We start from the raw sequence: 22,491 nt of genomic DNA on the forward strand, positions 1-22,491 counted from the left end.
AATGAATTGGAAGTAATATCCAATTGCTTACCTCGCAACTATTCGAGAACAATATAGTAATGTATGACTACTAAATATATGACATTTCTCCAAAATTACAGAATTATTACTTATTTAATCCATAAATATTTTATATTTATCAAAAAGCTTCTCACTAAAATGTTTCATATATAAGGTATTGAACAGAAGGGCTTATACAGAACATTACAGCAAATGAGACTAATTTGTAATATAATGGAGGTAAACTGTATTTCTGCTGTATTATTTTGACTTTAAATGAGACTTTTTTTTAAAAAAGTCTTTTTCAGACAAAATTAGCTTTTTAGTTAGTGCAATATTACTATTATATTGCAATACATAATACTATGCAATATTACTGTATTAATTATAGTACAGTAATAAGTGTCATTTCAAGCCATATATAATCAAAATTTTATATGTTATGGGGTATTAAGTGGGCCTGATTTTTAAATTATTATTAAGGAATGAATCCTTGTTGACTTTTATGAAGTATGATACTTGATGAAACTGAAGGATATTTAATATTTTCCTTTTTTATAGCTTCATTTCTTACATATATATTGGAATATAGTTAAATAAGCATATAATAATTACTAATGCATTCTATTAAATCTTTTAATGAGAGGGCTATCATCATTTAAGTTATAAGTTACAATTTCTCTTCAAAATGTAATTCAAATATTACCCTACTCTGTTTTGTGCATATTACTTTCCTCTGTGGAATGCTGCCTATAATTTTTTATTTGTTTTTTTATTTGTCTTCCTGACTGGCCTACAAACTCCTCTGGGACAAGGACTGTAGTTTTGTGTGTCTTCAGCTTCTGTCACTGCTCCTGGGACAAAGTGGGCCTTTGATGAAAGTTGTTCAATTAAATCAAGCTGATGTCATGACGGGCTTCAAGCACACATGGTCTGACCCAAAGGCATTTAAAGCAGAGACAAAATAAAACAGAGAAGATTGCCTAACATTGATATGTAGGAAGATTAGGTATAAATTCTTGCTTTGCAAGTTTGTGAATTCTTCTAAACATATGAGATGAACATTTTAAACCTTTATGTTTAAATCATCTACCAGTGTGTAAGACAGTAATTGGGAAGTCTGTGCCTCACCAACAGCCTGGGTTAGGGTATCTCAGAGACAGTTCTGTTTATAGTGGAGAGGACACTGTATTTAGTTCGAACTGGGTTTGAAGGCTGACACCACTATTCAGAATACTCCCGGGATATTAGTTTATTCACTGGCTTTACTTTCTTTACCTGAAATAAGTAAATATTTTCTTGCTAAAACCCACTTCCTAAGGTTGTTGGGAGAATTAAATGGGATGATATATAAAAGGGCTTCTGTACATTTTAAGTGCTGTCATTATATTGCATAACTATGTATTCTGCAAACTGTTACTAAACCCATACCTTTCTGTGACAATAGTCAATATTGTCTGGGGTAGATTCTAAATACTGTTTGTGATCTACAATGTCCCTCCATTGAAACCTTTTGTTCGGCCGTGGCTGTTAATATGTTCTCTCCTTGATTATAGAACACGTAAATGTCTTCATCTTTTCATTGTTTGTGCAGGTTTTTGATATGTTCAATTGGTTTCAGTTTTCAATATTAAATTTAATTCCTACGTAAACCAAATAATAATGAAAATATATGTATTAGAAAAACATATTATTAAAGAGTAACCCATGTTCCCGCTGTATTATTTGAGAGTAAGTGAGCTAATCAACCCTAATGTCCTAAAGTTCCCCCTAAATTAGGAACTTCTGATCAAGATTAAGAAGTTCAAATAAAACTTTCAAATACTTGCCCTGGCAGGCTGGGACCACAGTTTTGTTAAGCTCTGTTTGAGCACCAAGTAATAGTGCTGACGTAGATATAATCCCTCAGATCTTTGAGAATGGGATTAAGTTTAAAAGGTATTATTTGTCTAGCTAGAAAATTGAAAACCATTTTTAAATCACCAGGTCAAAAGTTTTAGGTTGAATAATATTTCCATAAATAGAAATGTTGTGTTATGCCCGCATAGAATGTTCTGTTTAAAGACAACTTGACTTAAGTTCATGAAATAAACTCTATCTGCCCTTTAAGTTTAGAATTTGTTTTGCCCAAGAATTTATTAGGTATTCTTCAAATATTGGACTTGTAAGTATATTTAAAATTGGTTTTTTTTTGCAAGTACAACTTGGAGAAAGTATGCTTATCAATCTGCCCTATAGAATCCCAGTCCCATATCCTCTCTAAAAGAGCAAAGTAAATATGGGTTCATTTAAAATTGTATGAAAATGTTTGCTTAAAACAACCTCTCTGGAATGGAAAATGTCAAATTGTTGAACTTGTTTTTCCTTTTTTTTTTTCTTTAGGAGAATGGTGTTGACCGCTTGTATTCTGAGAGCCTGCCACAGTCCAGGTTTGTTTGTTTGTTTGTGTATATGAATTTGAATGTATATTTGGTTAATTTTTAAGGAACTCTTTGGACCTGACACTCCAAAATATTTCCTCTACTCTCTTGACAGGGAATGTTCCGCACTATCATCTCCTGGACACACTTCGTCCACAGAGAGTACTGTAACTTCAAGTGGTGAGTGAACTTGGAAAATATATAAAAATAGAGGATTAGTATTATAACTATAAGCTTGGTTTCTGTGGCCTGCTGAGGTGAGTGCAAATGAAAAGAACATAGGCAAATAATTTTTTTTGCATAGTGTTCATGCTGTTAGTTTCTTCCTGTTGATAGATTCTGGGTCAGAAATTTTGAATATGGCTTCTGGTGACCCGGACTGTAAATCACTCTGTGAGAAAGAGGGAGATACAAGATCAGCTTCTGCTATGATAAAGATCACAGGTAAGCTACTGAAGTATTCAAATATAGTTTCCATTCCAAAGCAGTAAGCAAACCTGTAAGCTACTGGAGCAACTATCCTCATAGTTCAGTAATATTATTTTATTAAAAAAAGCTTGAAGATATAGTCTGGGGAAAAGAAGTCCAAGAGGTAATCATGGCCTTCATATATGATAATGTTGCCATTTTTTTCCCCAGTTCTATAGAAAGAACAAAAATTACAATATATTTTAATAGGACTTAAATATTTCCTAATGGCAAAGATTGACTGGATATAACTGGGTCTCAACTGTGGCATAGATGTAGAATCACCTGCTTAGGAAATTCTCAGAATCTTGGGTAGCCTGGGTGGCTCAGTGGGTTAAGTGTCCGGCTCTTGATTTTGTCTCAGGAAATGATCTCAGAGTTGTGAGATCAAGCCCTGCATCAGGTTCCGCCCCAAGCATGGAGCCTGCTTAAGATTCTCTCTCTCTCTTTTCCCCCACTCCCTCTGCCTTTCTGCCCTTCCGCTTGTGCCCATGCGCATGCTTTCTCTTAAAAAAAAAATAATTCTCAGAATCCTAATTAGAATCTGTTTGGTTAAAAGGATGGACCAATTCGTGATGGTCCACTCAGAAGGCAAAAGAATTAACAGATAATATGTTACATCTTTTTTTGCTACTTGAGTCTGAAAACAAGGTAGTTATTCTCAACCATTCCCAGTGAGACATCACTACAGCTGACACTCATGGGAAGCACATAGGCTCCCGTTCCCACCAAAAAAAAAAAAAAAATCAGTCAAGGAAAATTCATTCTATTGTTTAAACTGAACAGTTAAGTTGAGATATAGATGATAAACTAAAGGAGTTGTAAAATTGTAGAAATGGAATCCATTCTTTATTTTAACGGAAGAATATCTTCATACTTTACCTCAGACTGAATAAGAGAAATTTTAATTAGAACTACACCGAGATATCATTTTTCACCAGTCATGTAGACAAAGATGCAAAACTTTGATTACACTCTGTTGGTTAGCTTGTAGGAGAAAAAAAGAAATCTCATACGTTTCTGTAGGGAATGTAAATTATTATAATTAATATGGAGGGGAATTTGCCAATATTCACCAAAATGTTAAATATACATATCCTGTGATAAAACAATTTAGCTTCTGGGAATTTATCCTATAGATCTAAGTACTCACATGACTTGTAGAAGTTTCTTTACTACAGCATTTTCTATAATAACAAAATATTGAAGACAAGTTAATTATCAAAAGAAGCCTAGATAATATATATTGGCATCTCCATGTAATGGAATACTAATATACATCCATAAAATGTATATAAGGAAATTTTCTTAGAAGGATATCAAAGAATTATTGTCTCTTAAAAAAACCCAAATACAAAACATTATGTATTGCATATAAAATTCTGTGGGAGAATAAAAAGGATAGGAAGAAGTTTTTATGTACGCATAATATATCTCTGAAAGGCTAGACAAAAATTAAATAACATCGTCTGTGGGGAGGAAAAGTAAATTTCTTATAGGCATGTATGGGAGGGAAAATTTTTACCAAAAAATATTTTACACTTTAAAATTTATGGACCATATGAATCTATTATCTGTCTTAAAAGTTAACAAAAGAATTAAAATTTTCATTGGGAAAAGACGTTTTATCTCTGAAGAAAGTGGTTACCATTTTGTTCTTATTTCCATATAAATTTTAAAAACATAATACATACTTTATTTTTTTCTTAAAAAGAAACAAAACCTATTTATAGCTGCTGACCTTTGTGCCTGCACTGAACTAAATTCAAGACAATGGACCATGTAAAGAGGAAAATCATTATCAAGTACATTATGGTACAAATAAAGTACACAAAAATAAAGGGAAATTACCAAGAGGAATGGCATAAATTAAAAGTACCTTTGTTTCTTAGTTTGATGACTTTTTTTTTTAGAAAGATACCATGTTTTGAAAGGATATTAAACTTGGTTATCAGTCTTACATCTCTAATTAAAAAAAACCTGTTTGTCAAGCTGATTGTTCATTCTTCCTTCATCCAGTTTCTGTAAATTTAGTAGTAATGTGTTTGATTAAAAAAAAAGCAGCAGCCTAAATAAAGATTTTAAAACTATTACTTGAAGGCCATTTATACAGATACTCATTTCTATTAAGAAATCTTATATGGCTAGCTTCCTTGGGAGCCTTACCTGCTCTAGTCCTGATTTTTAATCAATGGGCACATTTAAAGTTTTTTGATATATAATTTGACTCACTTGTTAAGGTCTTTGACACTTACTAGTCTGCTCATATTGCCACCCTCACTATTTCTTCCTCTCTTACTTGTTACTGCTCAGGCAACTATTTGGTGTGTTCCCTTTTTCTCATAGGCCAAAGTCCAGCTCCTGAGAATACCGTACCCCAAGGCTCTGTGAGTGAGGACAAAACCATGTTAAATCTGGTAAGGAAATATACCTATGTTAACAGTAAAGGTAATGATATATTACAGTGGTATAACTGTCCCTTTAAGTTTGTAAAATACTCTTAAAAGCACTGTCTCATCCTCTCAAAATATTATGAAGTTAATAGAATTGAATTACTCCAGTGTATTATAAATGACGAAGTAGGTGCCAAAGAGTCCTTGTGACTTGTTCAAAGTCACACAATAGAGTCAGAGCTAGGACCTCCTGACTCCACATTGTTTTTTTGTCCATTCATTCATTCATATTCATCAAAGATCTACTGGAAACAAGCTCAGTATCTATCAATAGAGGACTTTTAAGTAAACAAATGTATTAATAAATACGGTTAAATAAAACAGTAATATTTACCTTAAAGATATGTTCTAATTAAGAGAACATGTTCTAATTAAGGGAAGAAACATACAGTTACTCAGTAATATATAATTACTCAGTGTGGCTAGGGATATAAAAGAAAAATGTTTGGGTTAAGAGGCCAGACAAGTGTCATGGAGGAGGTATTTTGTGAATGGTATCAAATGCTATCCAGGCACCTGGAACACTGCTATAAAACATTGTTTAAATGTTTATAGAAAAAGTTAAGTTCCTTTCCCTAAAGAGAAGGTTCATTGTCACTGGTATGAATTTATAATTATTGAGGAGTAACTTGTAGACTATGGATCCCATTCCATGTTTCTTCAAGGGTCTTGTTTATATATTAGTCCCTCTCTGTTAAAAGAGATTATTATTATTATTATTATTAGCAGTGTGTGTGTGTGTGTGTGTGTGTGTGTATGTGTGTGTGTGTGTATTGTTTTCCCCTCAGTATATAAATATTGCTTTAGTTAGGCCCATTTGGTTTTAAGAAACAGAGACTCATGAAAGCTAACTCAAGTTACGAGATGGTTGTGTCATAGATATATTTGAGGCAATAGGGTAGACGAAAATTTTATAGTATTCTAGTCTGAGTGGAGTGGAATGATTGGCTATGTGATTTGGAATCGTCCTTTGTAGTGTAAAGTATATAGAGAGTGTAGTGTTAGCTAACAAGCATGTTGAAAGTGGTTGCTCCTTATAAAAAATAGAGGAATATTTGAGTCCTCTAATCTTTCATGGTAGTCTTCCGAGAAAGAGAATTTTTTCTCATCTCAAAACAAGATAGAAATAAACTTAAAAATAATTGGTTAGAAAACATAGTAATGGAGATGGGGTACTGGTTAGGATACTATTGTAACAATTCAGGCAAGAGATGAAGATAGTATGAATTTAGTGTGGATGGAGAAGAGAAGAGTAATTTGGGAGAGATTTAAGGGACAGAATTTACAGTACATGGTGACTGATAACTAGGATGGGGGTTGGGGATGCATGGGAAAACGTAAAAACTTAGGCTTATGGCTATCCTACCGAATGAATAGACTATTATGAGAATAGGGAGGAAGTAAGAAGAATTTTGGGGTAAAATAAGATTAATTTAAGTCAAGTTTCAGGTTGATATGAGACATCAGTACTCTGAAAGATTATATACACAGCTGCATACCTAATTCATAAATTAATTCCTAGGACTTTTAGGAGCAGACACACATTTGTGAGCTACCAGCAAAAAACCAAGTATGTGAATAAGATTTCGCAAGGACTCTGGCAGGCAGGAAGAGAGCACTGAGAATAATGGACTCTAGTTGATTCCATTATCTAACAAAAGAAGGCAATGGCTGAGGAAACTCAGAAGGAGCTACTATAGCAATGGGAGGACATCAGGAGATGAAAACCAAAGAAAGAAAAATCTTCAAGGAGGAGAGGACTATAGATCAATTTTAGATGCTACAGTGAAGCCAAATAAGATAAAGACTGGAATTTTTCCATTGAATTTGGCAATAGAGAGTTCACTGATAACTGGGGAGGGAGGTTTTCTTGGAGTATTAGGTACAGAGACAGAAGAGAGCTGAAAAACTGGAAACAGCAATTATGGACCATTCTCCCCAGAAGAAGCATGACCATAACGGATAGGATTGGAAGGGGATGCCGTATCTAGAAGAGGTCATGGGGTTGAGGGAGGATTCAGAAAACTTAAGAATATTTAAATGTTGATAAGAATGATCCAGTGCTTTACCTGTATTATTGCATTTGTTACATTTTATCAAAATCTTAGCTTCAATTCTCTAAAAATTACATGACATGGTATCAATGGCTCTACCTAGGAAATTTGTCCTGGACTTTATTTTTCAGGGAAAATTTCTGAGAATGTTGAATAATTATCACCATAAAATTTTATACCTATTACTTTCTCATTAGATTTTTCTCAGGCAGTAGAGTACAACCCTCTTACCATTGGTAATTCTTGTTGTATACATATATTTGTAGGATAGTTGGTCAGTGACCTTAAAATGTATTTATATGGAGTAAAAGCCTAACATAACATAGTCCTACCTGCAATTTTTGCCACAAGTTCCCCCAGAGCCCATCTAGAAAGCTACATGTGATATCCTAGATCACCCCTACCTCTTTATCTATCCAGTCCTCCCACTCCATCAAGCTTCAGCATGTTCCTTGTCTGTAAAGACTTTCCATGCTTCTCAAGCCAGGGTGTCTCTCCCCTCCCTTTGTAGAGCACTTATTTATTCACATCTCATTTATTTGGCAATCAATCCTGGTTTGCCTTATGGTAACTTGTATCACATTTATAGCTGTTCATATGTTTCTGTCTTTTGTACCTCAACTAGATTGGAAACCCCCTTAGAGCCAATCCTGTTTTCTTTTTAACCTCTAGTTCAGTTCTTTGAATACCACAGTGTTCTTGATAGAGTAGGGTTAGGAGAGGACAGGAAGTTGGGAAATGATTGGTTATGAAGGATTTCCACTCTATGTACAGCAATAAAATCTCTTTATGATTTTAGGAAGCAAAAGAAGAACCAGAAACAATAGGCGAGCATAGAAAAGAATGTGCGGCAGGAGGTAAGGAATGTTCTCTTCCAACTCCCATGGGAACTTTTGTTCCTGCTTATATTTTTATGGGTGAAATCTTTCTGAGTAAAGATATGGTACCTATAATTATGCACCTCTAGCTAAAATCAGCCAATAAAACTGATTCTTGATTCAATTTGTATCATTTTTGAAAAACCACATTTATGTTGCATTAACTATTAAGCCCCAAAGGACGTGTAATAACTACTACGTTATTGTGAACAAAGAACCATGCCAATGTTGGTAGTAAATTCAAGCTCTACTTTGAGATTTTTTTTATTATCCTGTCCAAAAGTAAATAAGATAGTATTTAAAGAATAAGTGCTAATATACTTCCCTCCCCATTTCACCTCCACTAGGATGGAGTAATGGATAGAGTTGAGACTTTGAAGTCACACAGACTATATTGGGTGACTCTCTGACTAGCTTTGACTTCAGAGGTTTATTTAACCTGTCAACTTCCTCATCTGCAAAATGGAAATGAGTTAAAAAAAATTAACCTTTATTGATAATATATCATATGCTAAGTTCTAGACTAAGTTCTTTTTTTTTTTTTTTAAGATTTTATTTATTCATTTGACACACACAGAGAGGGAACACAAGCAGGGGGAGTGGTAGAGGGAGAAGCAGGCTCCCCGCTGAGCAGGGAACCCGACGAGGGGCTTGATCCCAGGACCCTGGGACCATGACCTGAGCGGAAGGCAGATGCTTAACCACTGAGCCACCCAGGCGCCCATAGACTAAGTTATGTGTATAGTTTCATTCAGTTCCCCCAAATACCTATGTATGATAGGTAAATTGCAATTCAGTTTCCTAACCTGTGGACTGTAGATGATAACAGTACCTACCACAGGTTAGCTCTGAGGATTGAACAAATTAGGTATAAAGCAGTTAGAAGAATGCTTGGCAAAGTTCTCTAAAAGCTACCATAGAAAAATAATATCATCCTTATTTTGTAGATGGTTTGATGAAGTTGTGACTTGTTCCAGGTCACAAAGCTATAAGGGTCAAAGTTAGGACTTAAACCAGGTTTTTTCAACTCTAATATTCTTAATAACTAATATATTGTCCTCTTTGTGAAGTTGTCACGAAGAGTATCATTGATACGTATAAAGAGCCCTGTTTGGGGACTGGCATATAGTAAACTTGTGACAAATGAGTGATACCATGTTTACTGTTGCTGTTATTATACTGTACTATTACTATTACTCTTACTACTGTAACTGCAATGACCCCTCCTCCTCCTGGGGCTGCCATTAAAGCCTTGGTCTGAAGAAGGACTAGGGGAACGGAGGAAGGTATGCATTTAGCCCTGGGATCAAGGTAAATAAACATTCAAATGAAAAGAGAGCGATTGGGTTCTTCCAGGACTTTGAGTTTTCTTCAGCTTTCAGACTATTCACATGCTGACATGTGAGCCAATGATTTTAATGTCACTGTGATCCCAATAGCATAGCATAACATTATCTTCTATTGAAGCAAATGCATTATTATTTTTTTAAGATTTTATTTATTTATTTGAGAAAGAGCCAGAGAGACAGCACAAGCAGGGGGAGCAGCAGAGGGAGAGGGAGAAGCAGGCTCCCTTGGCAGGGAGCCTGATGCGGGGCTCGATCTCAGGACCCTGGGATCATGACCTGAGCCGAAGGCAGAAGCTTAACGACTGAGCCACCCAGGCGCCCCTGCACTGTAAAATTCTTTCTTTCTTTCTTTCTTTATTTATTTATTTGACATAGAGAGACACAGCAAGAGAGGGAACACAAGCAGGGGGAGCGGGAGAGGGAGAATTAGGCTTCCTGCTGAGCAGGGAGCCCGATGCGGGGCTCGATCCCAGGACCCTGGGATCATGACCAGAGCTGAAGGCAGACGCTTAACTGACTGAGCCACCCAGGCGCTCCGAAGCAAATGCTATTATTAACTGGCTATTATTTCAGACATACTTCAATGAAGTGCCTTTGTGTAGTGGAGAGAGCGCATTTGATCAAATGTGCCTTCAGTTCGGAACCTTTGTAACCCAATACTATTTTATTGTCTTTTAATAGACACTGCTCTTTCCTCCCGTCCTGTAACCACTGTGAAATCCGTTAACTTTAGACAAAGTGAAAGGTAAGTTCTTCACATGGCATGCTCACAGTTCTTGCTTTTCTGCTGAATTATATTGGAATAAATTTTTTTGTCTTATCCTACAGCACATCTGCTAATGAGAAGGAGGTGGAGGTGAGTTTTTTCCCTTTAAGTTAAAAAAAAAAAGTGTTTCTGATTCCCTTGTCTATCGTCACTTCATACTTTTGCACAAGCTGTGGGTATGTTTGGTGTCTGGCGGGCTTGGCAGCAACTAAGTACAGGTAAAGCTGATGCATGCCAGCATTATGTTGCTGGGAGGAGAAAGAAATCGCTCAGCATAATCTGGTATTAAACTGAAATATTTCACTACAACCAATTTTCTCCCCCTCACCCGCACATTATTTTGACAACAGGCTGAATTTCTCAGATTATCTTTGGGATTTAAGTGTGACTGGTTCACCTTGGAGAAAAGAGTGAAGCTTGAAGAAAGATCACGAGACTTGGCAGAAGAAAATTTGAAGAAAGAAATCACTAACTGTTTAAAGCTGTTAGAGGTGAGAATCCTAACAGTTGGGAACTACACATTTGATGATCATATTGTTAATAATGTTTTCAAAATTATTATTATTTTTTAAGATTTTATTTATTTATTTGAGAGAGAATGAGAGACAGCATGAGAGCGAGGAGGGTCAGAGGGAGAAGCAGACTCCCTGCCAAGCAGGGAGCCCGATGCGGGACTCGATCCCGGGACTCCAGGATCATGACCTGAGCCGAAGGCAGTCGCTTAACCAACTGAGCCACCCAGGCGCCCAATGTTTTCAAAATTAGATACAAGTTTACTTGTGTGACTAAAACCAACACCAGGTACCAAGCCCTGCCTGACTCAAATGTAAATTAATAGGAAGTAAGAATTCAGGATCAGGCTAAAATAAAAGATTCACTAATAAAACAAATGCCTTTTGAAGGCATTGTGAGTCACCTGCCTTCTCTGGACATTCAAATAGGTTTCAGGCAGAAGAGTCATCATGCAGGAAACTGAGCAATAGGAAATAATATCAATTTTAAGCTTCAAAGAAGAGAATCAAAAGACTATTTCCATTTAATTAACTGAAAAAAGAGAATGGTGATTGATTTTAGTCTTCTCAGGTGATGGGCAAGCCCTCTCTAGGTACATAGGTAACAACTACTATGTTTCCATTTCGTGAAATCTCCATAAATATAAAGATGGGTTGGAAAATTAAGAGGGTTATTTTTGGAAAAAAAAATAAAACTTGAGAAACCATATTCTTTTTTTTTATTGTCGTAAAAAACACATAACATCAAATTTACCATATTAACCATCTTAAGTGTACAGTTCAGTAGTGTTAAGTATGTTCACATTGTTGTAAAACAGATCTCTGGGACTTTTCCATCTTGCATACTGAAACTCTGTACTCATTAAACAAGCCCCCTTTTCTCCTCCTCTCAGCCCCCGGTCACCATTTTACTTTCTATTTCTATGAATCTGACTACTTCAGATACCTCATATAAGTAAAATCATACAGCATTTGTCTGCACTGAGCAATCTCACGACCCTGAGATCACGACCTGAGCCGAAACCAAGAGTCAGATGCTTAACTGACTGTGCCACCCAGGAACCCCTACTTTTCCTTTTTTAAATGATATACAAAATTTATGGTGTTTTAGACTTGGGCAAGTCTTAGAAATTTGCTCATGGTCACACAGCTAATAAGCAGTGGCTTGTTTGCTTCCAAAACTGCTGTCCTCTTAATTCTGTCTCCACCCTAGTGGGATGGATGCTTCTCCATCAGGAAGGCCATCATCATGGATCAAAGACACAGGTTTGAAAGAAATATTCATAAGGCAGTGAAGGCATACCCATCTAGCCAGCTCAATAATGCTTTGTCATCAATGGAAGAGCAAGTAGCGTAGTCAGAGCCATGTCTAAGTCTAGTATGTTTTCACTACTTTTATTAAAAGCTCAAACCGGGGTGCCTGGGTGGCTTAGTCAGTTGAGCGTCTGCCTGCAGCTCAGGTCATGATCTCAGGGTCCTGGGATCGAGCCCCACATCGGGCTCTCGGCTCAGCTGGGAGTCTGCTTCTCCCTCTCCCTCTCCCTCTGCTCTCTCTCTCTCTCAAATAAATAAAATCTTAAAAAAAAAAGTTCAAACCATGCTCCTCATATAATACATTCAACTCATTCATAAGCATAATTTCTTTACCATTAAGTATATCCCATTCTGTTAATTGTGGAAAGTGATATAAATGTGTATGAAGAAATGGCAAATTCGGGAAGTAAGGAAGGAAGAGATTGAGATTAGATATAAAAAGTTTTGTGAACATTCGCATAGGTCTGATAGCCAACAAAGATATTAATATTTCATTATCATTCATTATTGGTCTTTGTTGCTGCTTTTCACTTTATACCAAGATAATTGAGATATGACTGTCATCTGTATTTACAACATAGTCATTGTTAGAATCACTTGCTGAATACTTGGGTTGGATATATTTTAATACTTTGCTTTCTGTGCAGTCTTTAACACCACTTTGTGAGGATGACAACCATGCCCAGGAAATTGTTAAGAAGCTGGAGAAGAGTATAATATTTCTTAGTCAGTGCACTGCACGAGTGGCCAGTAGGGCCGAGATGCTGGGAGCCATTAATCAGGTAATCTGTCTCCATTTCTTTAGCTAAATGAAATTACTAAAAGGATTTGTTTTCCCTGAGATTATGGATTACATTTCTCAGAAAAAGTTTTAAAAAAATACCTCTGTGTTGTATAAGACATACAACATGTATAAGACATGTTTAATATAGAGAAAATGGAATATGCAAGTAAAAATGTAAAAAAAAATAACCCTCTCTCAATAGCATTAGCCAGTGACAATCAACCAAATATCTCAATAGCATTAGCCAGTGACAATCAACCAAATAATCTCTTCCAAATATGTTTCATATTTTCTCCTTTCTCTTCAAACCATCATCATGTCCTTTCCCATCTTCTCTGTCAAATAATGACTGCTTCCTGCCTCAGTGAGAACATTGAATCATTCAGAAGGGAACTGCCACAAGTTCCAAACCTTGTAACATCTGAACCCTCATACTTTTCCTTCCTTCCCAGTATAAAATATGAGTTGTCTCTAATCCTATCTAAGGCTAACCATCTCCCCTGCATACCAGAACCCATTCCTCCTAATTTACTTAGAATCTTGCACTCAGATTCTCCCTACTTTCCTCCATCTTTAATTTTCCCTGCTACATTGAATCATTCTCATGCGTACACAAATATGTTGTTTTTAAGATTTGTAAAAATAACATAAACACAAGCAAAATAATCTTTGACCCTTTCTCCTCTTTCTCTGCTCTCATTTATAGCAAATTTCCTCACAGAATTGTACTCACTGTCACCAATTTCTCTCCTCCCATTTGCTCTGAAATCTACTCTAAATGGCCTTAACCTACTCATTTTCCTTAGCTGACCTGCTACATTCAGCATATCTGAGCTCTTCCTCCTCCTGAAAACACTCTCCTCACTTGGCTTCCAGGTACCACATTCTCCTGTTTTTTCTCTTAACATCATGGGTCATTCCTTTCCAGGCTCCTTTCTGGGTCCCACCATTCTCCTTGGCTTCATAATATCAATGGGCCCCAGGGCTCCACCCTTGTATATGTGATGTCCATCTTCCTTCAATCCCCATACCATTCTGTGTGGTCAGTTGATAACTCCCAAATTCACATGCTTATCCTAAACCTTTGCCATGAGTTCCAGACTAGAATATACTACTATGGATGCAGCATTTCCATTTGGATGTTTGACAAACAACTCAAACAACACATACAAAAATGAACTGCTTATGGTACCTCCAAAACCTATTCCACACATGATCTTATCTCTGTCAAAGCTGATCAGATTGAAAATCCTTGGGAGTAATTCTCAACAATTTTCTCTCACACTTTACCTCTAATCCTACAGAAAATCATAATTACTCTACCATCAGAATAAATCCTATTTACTCTACCATCAGAATTCAACCATTTATTTCCTTCTCCACTGCTACCACCTTGAGCTAAGCTACCATTCTGTTTTTTTGCAGATTAATACAATATCTTCCTAAATGGTCTCCCTGTTTCCATTTAAACTCAGTACTCCTGCAACATAGTCTGTTCTCCATAAAGCAGCCAGAATAATCCTTCTAAAATGTAAGCTAGATCATGTTTCTTTTTGGTTCGAAGTCCTCCAGTGGCTCCTCACTTTTTTCAGAATAAAACCCCAAATCCTTATGATGGCTTAAAAAGATTTACATGATTCCCCTGCCCTCTTACCTTATGAAATTTATTTTCTATGATAATCTTCCTGAATTATTGCATTCCAGCCAGACTGGTCTCCTTTCTGTTCATGAAACATGGGAGTAAACATGTAGTTCGTTTAGAATGTGTTCAAACTTAAATGACCATCAACTTAATATAGACTCCTATGTACTTACGATGTTATATATGAATTTCATGGTAACCATAAAAACCTATAATAGATACACAAAAAATAAAGAGAAAGGAATCATAACACTAAAGAAAGTCATCAATCACAAGGGAAGAGAGCAAGAGAAGGAGAAAGGAGGACAGAAGAACTACAAAACAACCAGAAAACAACGAACAAAATGACAATAAGTACATATGTAGGAATAATTACTTTAAATGCAAATGGTCTAAATGCTTTAATCAAAAGACTTAGGATGACTGAATGAATAAAAAAAGCAATACCCATCTATATGCTGCCTACAGGAGACACGCTTCAGAGCTAAAGACACAGACTGAAAGTGAAGGGATGAAAAAAAATATTTCATGCAAATGGAAATGAAAAAAGCTGCGGTAGCAATAATATATCAGGCAAAATAGACTTTTTTTTTTTCAGACAAAATAGACTTTTAAACAAAAACTGTAACAAGAGACAAGGGCATTACATAATGATAATGGGATCAATCCAACAAGAGGATATAAAATTGTAAATATTTATGCACCCAACATAGAAGCATCTAAACACATAAAGCAAATATTAACAGACATAAAGGGAGAAATTGACAGTAATACAACAATAGTAGGGCACTTTAATACCCCACTTACATCAACAGATAGATCAACCAGTCAGAAAATCAATAAGGAAACAGTGGCTTTGAATGAGACATTACATCAGAAGGACTTAACAGACATAAATAGAACATTTATTTTTCTAACAGAATGCACATTCTTTTCAAGTGGAACATTCTCTAGGTTAGATCATATGTTAGGCCAAAAAATAAATCTCAATATATCATATCAAACATCTTTTCTGATCACAACAGTGTGAAACCAGAAATCAATTACAAGAAAAAATTTGAAAAGATACAAACACTTGGAAGGCTAAACAATATGCTACTGACCAATGGGCAAAGAAATCAAACAGGACGTTATAAAGACATATGAAAATGAAAATACAATGGTGTAAAATCTTTGGGATGCAGAAAAATCGGGTCTAAGAGGGAATTTTATAGTTTATACAGGCTTACTTCAAGAACCAAGAAACATCTCAGAAAATCTAACCTTATACCTAAAGGAACTAGAAAAACAAAGCCCAAGGTTAGTAGAAGGAAGGAAACAATAAAGATCAGAGTAGAGATAAATGAAATAGAGACAAATATATATATATAAAACAATGAAACCAAGAGATGTTTCTTTGAAAAGATAAGGAGAATTGGTAAGCCTTTAGCTAGACTCATTAAGATAAAAAGAGAGGCTCAAAATCAGGGTAAGAAGAAATAACAACTGACATCACAAAAATACAAAGGATTATAAGAAACTATTATAAAATATTATATACCAACAAATTGGACAACATAGGAAATGGATAAATTCCTAGAAACATAAATCTTCCAAAATTGAATCAGGAAGATGTAGAAAATCTGAACAGAAGGATGTAATGAAATTGAATCAGTGAAGGAAACAATTGACAAATGTAAAAGGTAACCTTTGGAATGGGAAAAGATATTTGCAAATTACATATCTGATAAAGGGTTAGTATCCAAAATCTATAAAGAACTTATCAAACTCAATACCCAGAAAACAAATAATCCAGGTAAGAAATGGGCAGAAGACATGAATAGACACTTTTCCAAAGAAGACATCCAGATGGCTAACAGACAGAAGATGCTCAACATCACCCATCATCAGGGAAATAAACATCAAAACTACAATGAGAGACCACCTCACACCTGTCCAAATGGGTAAAATTAACACAGGAAACAACAGATGTTGGGGAGGATATGGAGAAAGGGGAATCTTTTTTTTAAATTTTTTTATTGTTATGTTAATCACCATACATTAGTTTTTGATGTAGTGTTCCGTGATTCATTGTTTGTGTATAATACCCAGTGCTCCATGCAGAACGTGCCCTCTTTAATACCCATCACCAGGCTAACCCATCCTCCCACCCCTCTCCCCTCTAGAACCCTCAGTTTGTTTTTCAGAGTCCATCGTCTCTCATAGTTCGTCTCCCCCTCCGATTTCCCCTCCTTCATTCTTCCCCTCCTGCTATCTTCTTCTTTTTCTTTTTTTTTTTAACATATATTGTATTATTTCAGAGGTACAGATCTGAGATTCAACAGTCTTGCACAATTCACAGCACTCACCATAGCACATACCCTCCCCAGTGTCTATCACCCAGCCACCCCATCCCTCCCACCCCCCACCACTCCAGCAACCCTCAGTTTGTTTCCTGAGATTAAGAATTCCTCATATCAATGAGGTCATATGATACATGTCTTTCTCTGATTGACTTATTTCACTCAGCATAACACCCTCCGGTTCCATCCACGTCATTGCAAATGGCAAGATCTCATTCCTTTTGATGGCTGCATAATATTCCATTGTATATATATACCACATCTTCTTTATCCATTCATGTGTCGTTGGACATCTTGGCTCTTTCCATAGTTTGGCTATTGTGGACATTGCTGCTATAAACATCGGGGTGCATGTACCCCTTCGGATCCCTACATTTGTATCTTTGGGGTAAATACCCAGTAGTGCAATTGCTGGATCATATGGTAGCTCTATTTTCAACTTTTTGAAGAGCCTCCATACTGTTTTCCAGAGTGGCTGCACCAGCTTGCATTCCCACCAACAGTGTAGGAGAGTTCCCAAAAGGGGAATCTTTCATACTGTTGGTGGTAATGCAAACTGGTGCATCCACCAAGTGGATGGAGCTAGAGGGTTTTATGCTAAGCGAAATAAGTCAGTCAGAGAAAGGCAAATACCATATGATTTCACTCCTCTGTGGATTTTAAGAAGCAAAACAGATGAACATAGGCAATAGGAAAAAAAAAGAGCAGGGGGCAAACCATTAAGGAGACTCTCAATTATAAAGAACAAACAGGGTTGCTGGAGGGTAAGTGGGGGATGGGCAAAATGGGTGATGTGTATTAAGGAGGGCACTTGTGATGAACTGGGTGTCATATGCTAAGTGATGAATCACCAAATTCTACTCCTGAAACCGGTATTACACTCTATGTTAACTAAAATTTGAGTTTATTTTCATGTACTGTTTTAGACCCTGAATGGATATAAGCTGGCAAATTATGTTCTTGAGTTCTAGAGATTTTTTGAATTATTTCCTTTTCCACATTTTGTGGAATTTTCTATGCTTTCTTCAGTTCCTGTTCTTGGTCTGTTGGATCTCCTGAACAGGTCCTTTTTCATCTCTTTTCTGCCTTTCAATTTTTTTGCTCTAGTTTCAGGGAGATTTCCTCAACCTTACCTTGAAACTATTTTATTGAGTTATGTATTTTTGTCATATTTTTAATTCCTAGATTCTTTTTATTCTTAGCATGTAGCTTTTTTTTTATCTTGTTCTTATTTCGTGGATGTAATACTTATTAACTCTCTGAAGATATTGCTCTTTCCCTTGAAGCTTTTCTGTAGTTGATCTCCTCCAGCTTGCTTTTTTTCTATGTTGCTTTTCCTTTCATGGTAGAGGGTTTCCTCTGACTAGTGATGATCCACTATATAGCTAAATGGGAGCTGTATGTAGGGTGGGGAGGGTTCTCATTGGCTCTGAGCTTCACACAAACTGGGATGTTTCACTGGGATATTCTTGATGTCAGTAGTTTTAAGACTTTTATCTTGCTACGTTAGATTCCTCAGAGGAAAATCTTCCAATTGCCTGCTTTGTGAGTATAAGCCTGGCCACCTGTGTTTGCAAGTTGGAAGGAGAAATCAGGCTAGGAATCTCAGTATTCGATATGTATACAGACTTTTGCCTAAACCTATTCTTTTCTCTGTGATCCATTCACCGTCAACTGTTACTGCCCAATCCACAGGCTGTTTCTCTCTCTCTCTAGATATCCAACATTTATAGTCTTTTAGCAAAGTGGTGAAGGAAAGTTGCTCAGTTGGCCTGAATAAAGGAGGAGATCTGCAGATCTAATCACTTTTTCTGCAGGTTTTCAACCATTTCTTCTGTTCACATACCTACCTTCACATTTAATTCCAGAGGCACCATTAATTCCTGAGCCTGTATGGCTTTCTGTGGTGCAGCCCAGGTTGCTTGTAGGCTTTTCCTACTTTTTCTTAAGGTTCAGGTTTTTCAGGTCTTAGTCATTCACCACTAGTCCTACTACTAGCAGGCTTTCAAAATTTCATTATACCCTCTTCTATTTGTTCTGTCTTCTTTTAAAACAAACAAAACCACTTCATTGTAATTTTAGCGAGATTTGGGGATGTAGTGAAGACAGATGTATGTGTCTAATCATTTTTTAACTGGATATCAAGAATAATATTTTCAATGTAAATTTACTCTTTTTTTCTACTAGGAAAGCCGAGTTAGTAAAGCAGTTGAAGTGATGATTCAGCATGTAGAAAACCTGAAGAGAAGGTATGCCAAAGAGCATGCTGAATTAGAAGAACTGAAACAGGTTCTTCTGCAAAATGAAAGGTCTTTTAACCCTCTTGAAGATGAAGGTAATAAAAGTTTAATGGTATCAGTTATGTTTTTCTAAGATTCTCCTCTTTCATTCTCTTACTAATTCTTATTATGTCTTTAGTATAAAACTCTTAGGTTAAGGTTATGTTAGAATAATAACTCATCCTGTTATTTATATAGCCCCAAGTAAAATGTAAGTTAGAAAACAGGTTGGGACACAAGGAGGATTCTTTGGTAATGACACCAAAAATTCATTAAATTAATTTAGATTGCTGAGATGAGAGAATATATTTCATCCAACCCATTGAGTTGACTCTAATGTTCTCCTACTCAGGGTATGTTAGAATTGGCTCTTTCTCCACACACAAAGCAAAGCACAATAAATTAAATGAGCCACTCTCATCAACAATGGTTTTCTGTTTCTTGAAGAAGGAATGACTCTGGCATAGTAAGCTGGCAGACGGATTGGAAAATAAGGACACATCTGAGACCATGGGAAATACCTTAAAATATAAGGTTTATATAAATCTTGTAATAGTTTTATTTTAAATAATGTGAACTTTTCTGAGCAGAATTATTTTAATGATCTCTTCCCTTTTCTAGGAAAAGTAATCATATTTGATAACCTTCTGATCTATAGTTTTGGATTCATTTATTCAGCCCATATCCATGTAGCATCTCCTATGTGCTGGGTAAGCATTGTGGACATATATAGTGACATAGAGGACAGTATTCAGATGGTAATTGTTATGAGTCACCAAATGATAACCAGATATTTTTACTGTTCAGTAGTCTCTAGGGTCTTAAATATTTCTGACTATTGCTTTTCTTTGTTAAGAAATAAGACCATTGCAATAAATTGCTTATGTAATTCCTCAAATGTGCAAATGTGTTTTTCCTTTCAGATGACTGCCAGATTAAAAAACGTTCATCTTCCCTAAACTCCAAGGTAATCACTAGTTGACTTAACAGTCTATCAAGTGTTACAGATGAGATGGTTTTAAAATATTATTTGAAACAAAATGTTTTTAAATGTAAATCATGTATATTTATGTAGATATGCATACGCATGTTTAAGTTTATATATGTATACTTTTATACTTCTTACTATATTTGTACATCATTTAAGTTTGTCTGAAAGCAAGAGGAAAGCCAGATAGTTTCTCTCTCATGTAAAACTGGAGATGGAGATAGGCAGTCCAAAAATGGTAGAGTGGCTTCACAAAATCCATAGAGCCCAGTCTCCTCTTGCTGCTTCATCACCCTCAGCGCTCTGCTTCCACCTCATGGTCTAGGGTGGCTTCATCAGTACAGGGGGCACCAAGTTCTGGGCATTACATCCAGTCACATTCTAAGAAAAAGGAAGACATAAAAACAAGTGTTCCCTCTCCCTCTAATGACAATTCCTAGAAGTCCCAAATAACATTTCCTTGTCATTCTTGGTTGAAAGACTAGAAAATCCATTTTTATTTCTGGAGGCTTTGTGCCTAACTGAAAATCAAGGTGTTCTTTACCAAATAAAAAGGGGGGGAAATGGAATATTGGAAGTCAACCAGCAGTTTTTGCCAATTTGAAAATCAGAATTTCACAGAATTTTTGAGCGAGAGACTTTAAAATCATTCCATCCAAATCTCTTTTTCATAGATGAGGAAAAGCACTTTCACAGAAGTTAAGTGATTAGTAATGATCATGCAGTAACAGAACCATGGTGAGAACGCAAATTTCTTGGATTGCAATTTGATATTCTTGATACTCAGCTAACCTATGAAATTAGGAATGGAGGTTTAAGAAAATGATTCACCTTAAGCTTCTTTAGCTTATTTCCTACATTTAATATATTTTTTATTTCCTGAAATTGTACTTAAGCTTTAAGAATCACAGTAGTATATAACATTTTCCTATGCAAATCTGAGGCTGATAAATAAACACATCCATTTATCAAAATATCCCGCCCATCTTTAAATGTCTTAAATGGAAAAAATGAAACCATGAAAAAAACAGCTAGAAAATAGGTGCACATGTATCTCCTCTTGAGTTGGGAAAGCCTCAGCATAAAGTAAATGATAGCAAAAGAAAGATTCAGCTGCATTAACAATGAAAAAAACTTCTGCCAGAATTATCATTAATAACATTAATATGGACAAAGATCATATAGTTCCCAGAGCAGATATATACATGATTATTCGCATAAAAAAAGTGTTCAATGTCACCAGAAAACTAAACAAGAAACTTTATTTGGCAAAAATTATACTCATCCAGTCTTGGAGAAGGTAGAGTATAAATTGGTACAATATTTCTGGAAGGCAATTTGGCCATAACAAAGTATGTCCATGGGTTAACTCAGCAGTGGTCAAATGCAGGGATGTGTACGTACAAGGATATCCATTAGTGTCGTATCCAATGATAAAATACTGATAGTTTTCTAAATGTACCTTTGCCCTCTTCGGGTAGCCATCTTCTCTCCGAAGGGTGACCATTGCCTCTTTGCCCAGAAATATTGGAAATGCAGGAATGGTAAGCAAATTCCTAAGTGTTCTTAATCAAAAGCAAATTCATTTTCATATAACAGAAACATAAACTTCACTAAAGTCGTATTTCATTATTTCTTTAACGTCTGAAATTTAAAGGTGGCTGGGATGGAAAATGACCGATTCAGTAGGAGGTCAAGCAGCTGGTAAGTGTAATTTTAAGGTTGCTCTTTGGGAACCCTACTGTTTTATAATTGACTGAAGTAGATGTTTGCAATAAGTAATAAAGTAACATTTGATTTGCACAGGGTATATGCACAATAATTATACAATAGGTGTATAATCATGAAATTTTATTATGAAGTGGGTGTGCCAACAAAAAATAGAACATATAATTTTTGTATTAATTTAGGTAGTAGGAAATAAACTGATAATGGCTACAGATGTATTTAATTTGACAAGTGGCTATAATCATCTTTACTTAGGCGTATTTTGGGATCAAAGCAGAGTGAACACCGTCCCTCATTACATCGATTTATTAGCACCTATTCCTGGGCAGATGCTGAAGAAGAAAAATGTGAACTAAAGTAGGTAAAGCTTGGTGTGTGTGTTAACCTGACGTGAGCTGGGAAATAGTGGGGATCACTTTTATTCTATGGAAATGAGATAATGCTGCATTATTCAAAACAGAATTAAGACTTTTATAAACCATAGTGCATTGCATAAATGTTATTTGCAAATATA

General features: G+C 35.8%; 1 protein-coding gene across 1 annotated transcript in view; it reads left to right on the top strand.

Annotated features, from left to right (window-relative positions):
- The window catches only part of IRAG2 (inositol 1,4,5-triphosphate receptor associated 2), a 119,810-nt gene that overhangs the window by 93,032 nt on the left and 4,287 nt on the right, over positions 1-22,491 (top strand). The window contains 14 exon segments of the mRNA XM_078075774.1: positions 2,383-2,429; positions 2,536-2,600; positions 2,757-2,864; positions 5,235-5,305; positions 8,195-8,252; positions 10,304-10,367; positions 10,451-10,478; positions 10,739-10,879; positions 12,862-12,996; positions 19,170-19,317; positions 20,185-20,228; positions 21,731-21,793; positions 21,907-21,953; positions 22,233-22,334. Of these exon segments, the coding sequence (XP_077931900.1) occupies positions 2,383-2,429; positions 2,536-2,600; positions 2,757-2,864; positions 5,235-5,305; positions 8,195-8,252; positions 10,304-10,367; positions 10,451-10,478; positions 10,739-10,879; positions 12,862-12,996; positions 19,170-19,317; positions 20,185-20,228; positions 21,731-21,793; positions 21,907-21,953; positions 22,233-22,334 (1,121 nt within the window).

Source organism: Halichoerus grypus, chromosome 6, assembly GCF_964656455.1.
Source record: "Halichoerus grypus chromosome 6, mHalGry1.hap1.1, whole genome shotgun sequence".
Classification (NCBI taxonomy): Eukaryota; Metazoa; Chordata; class Mammalia; order Carnivora; family Phocidae; genus Halichoerus; species Halichoerus grypus.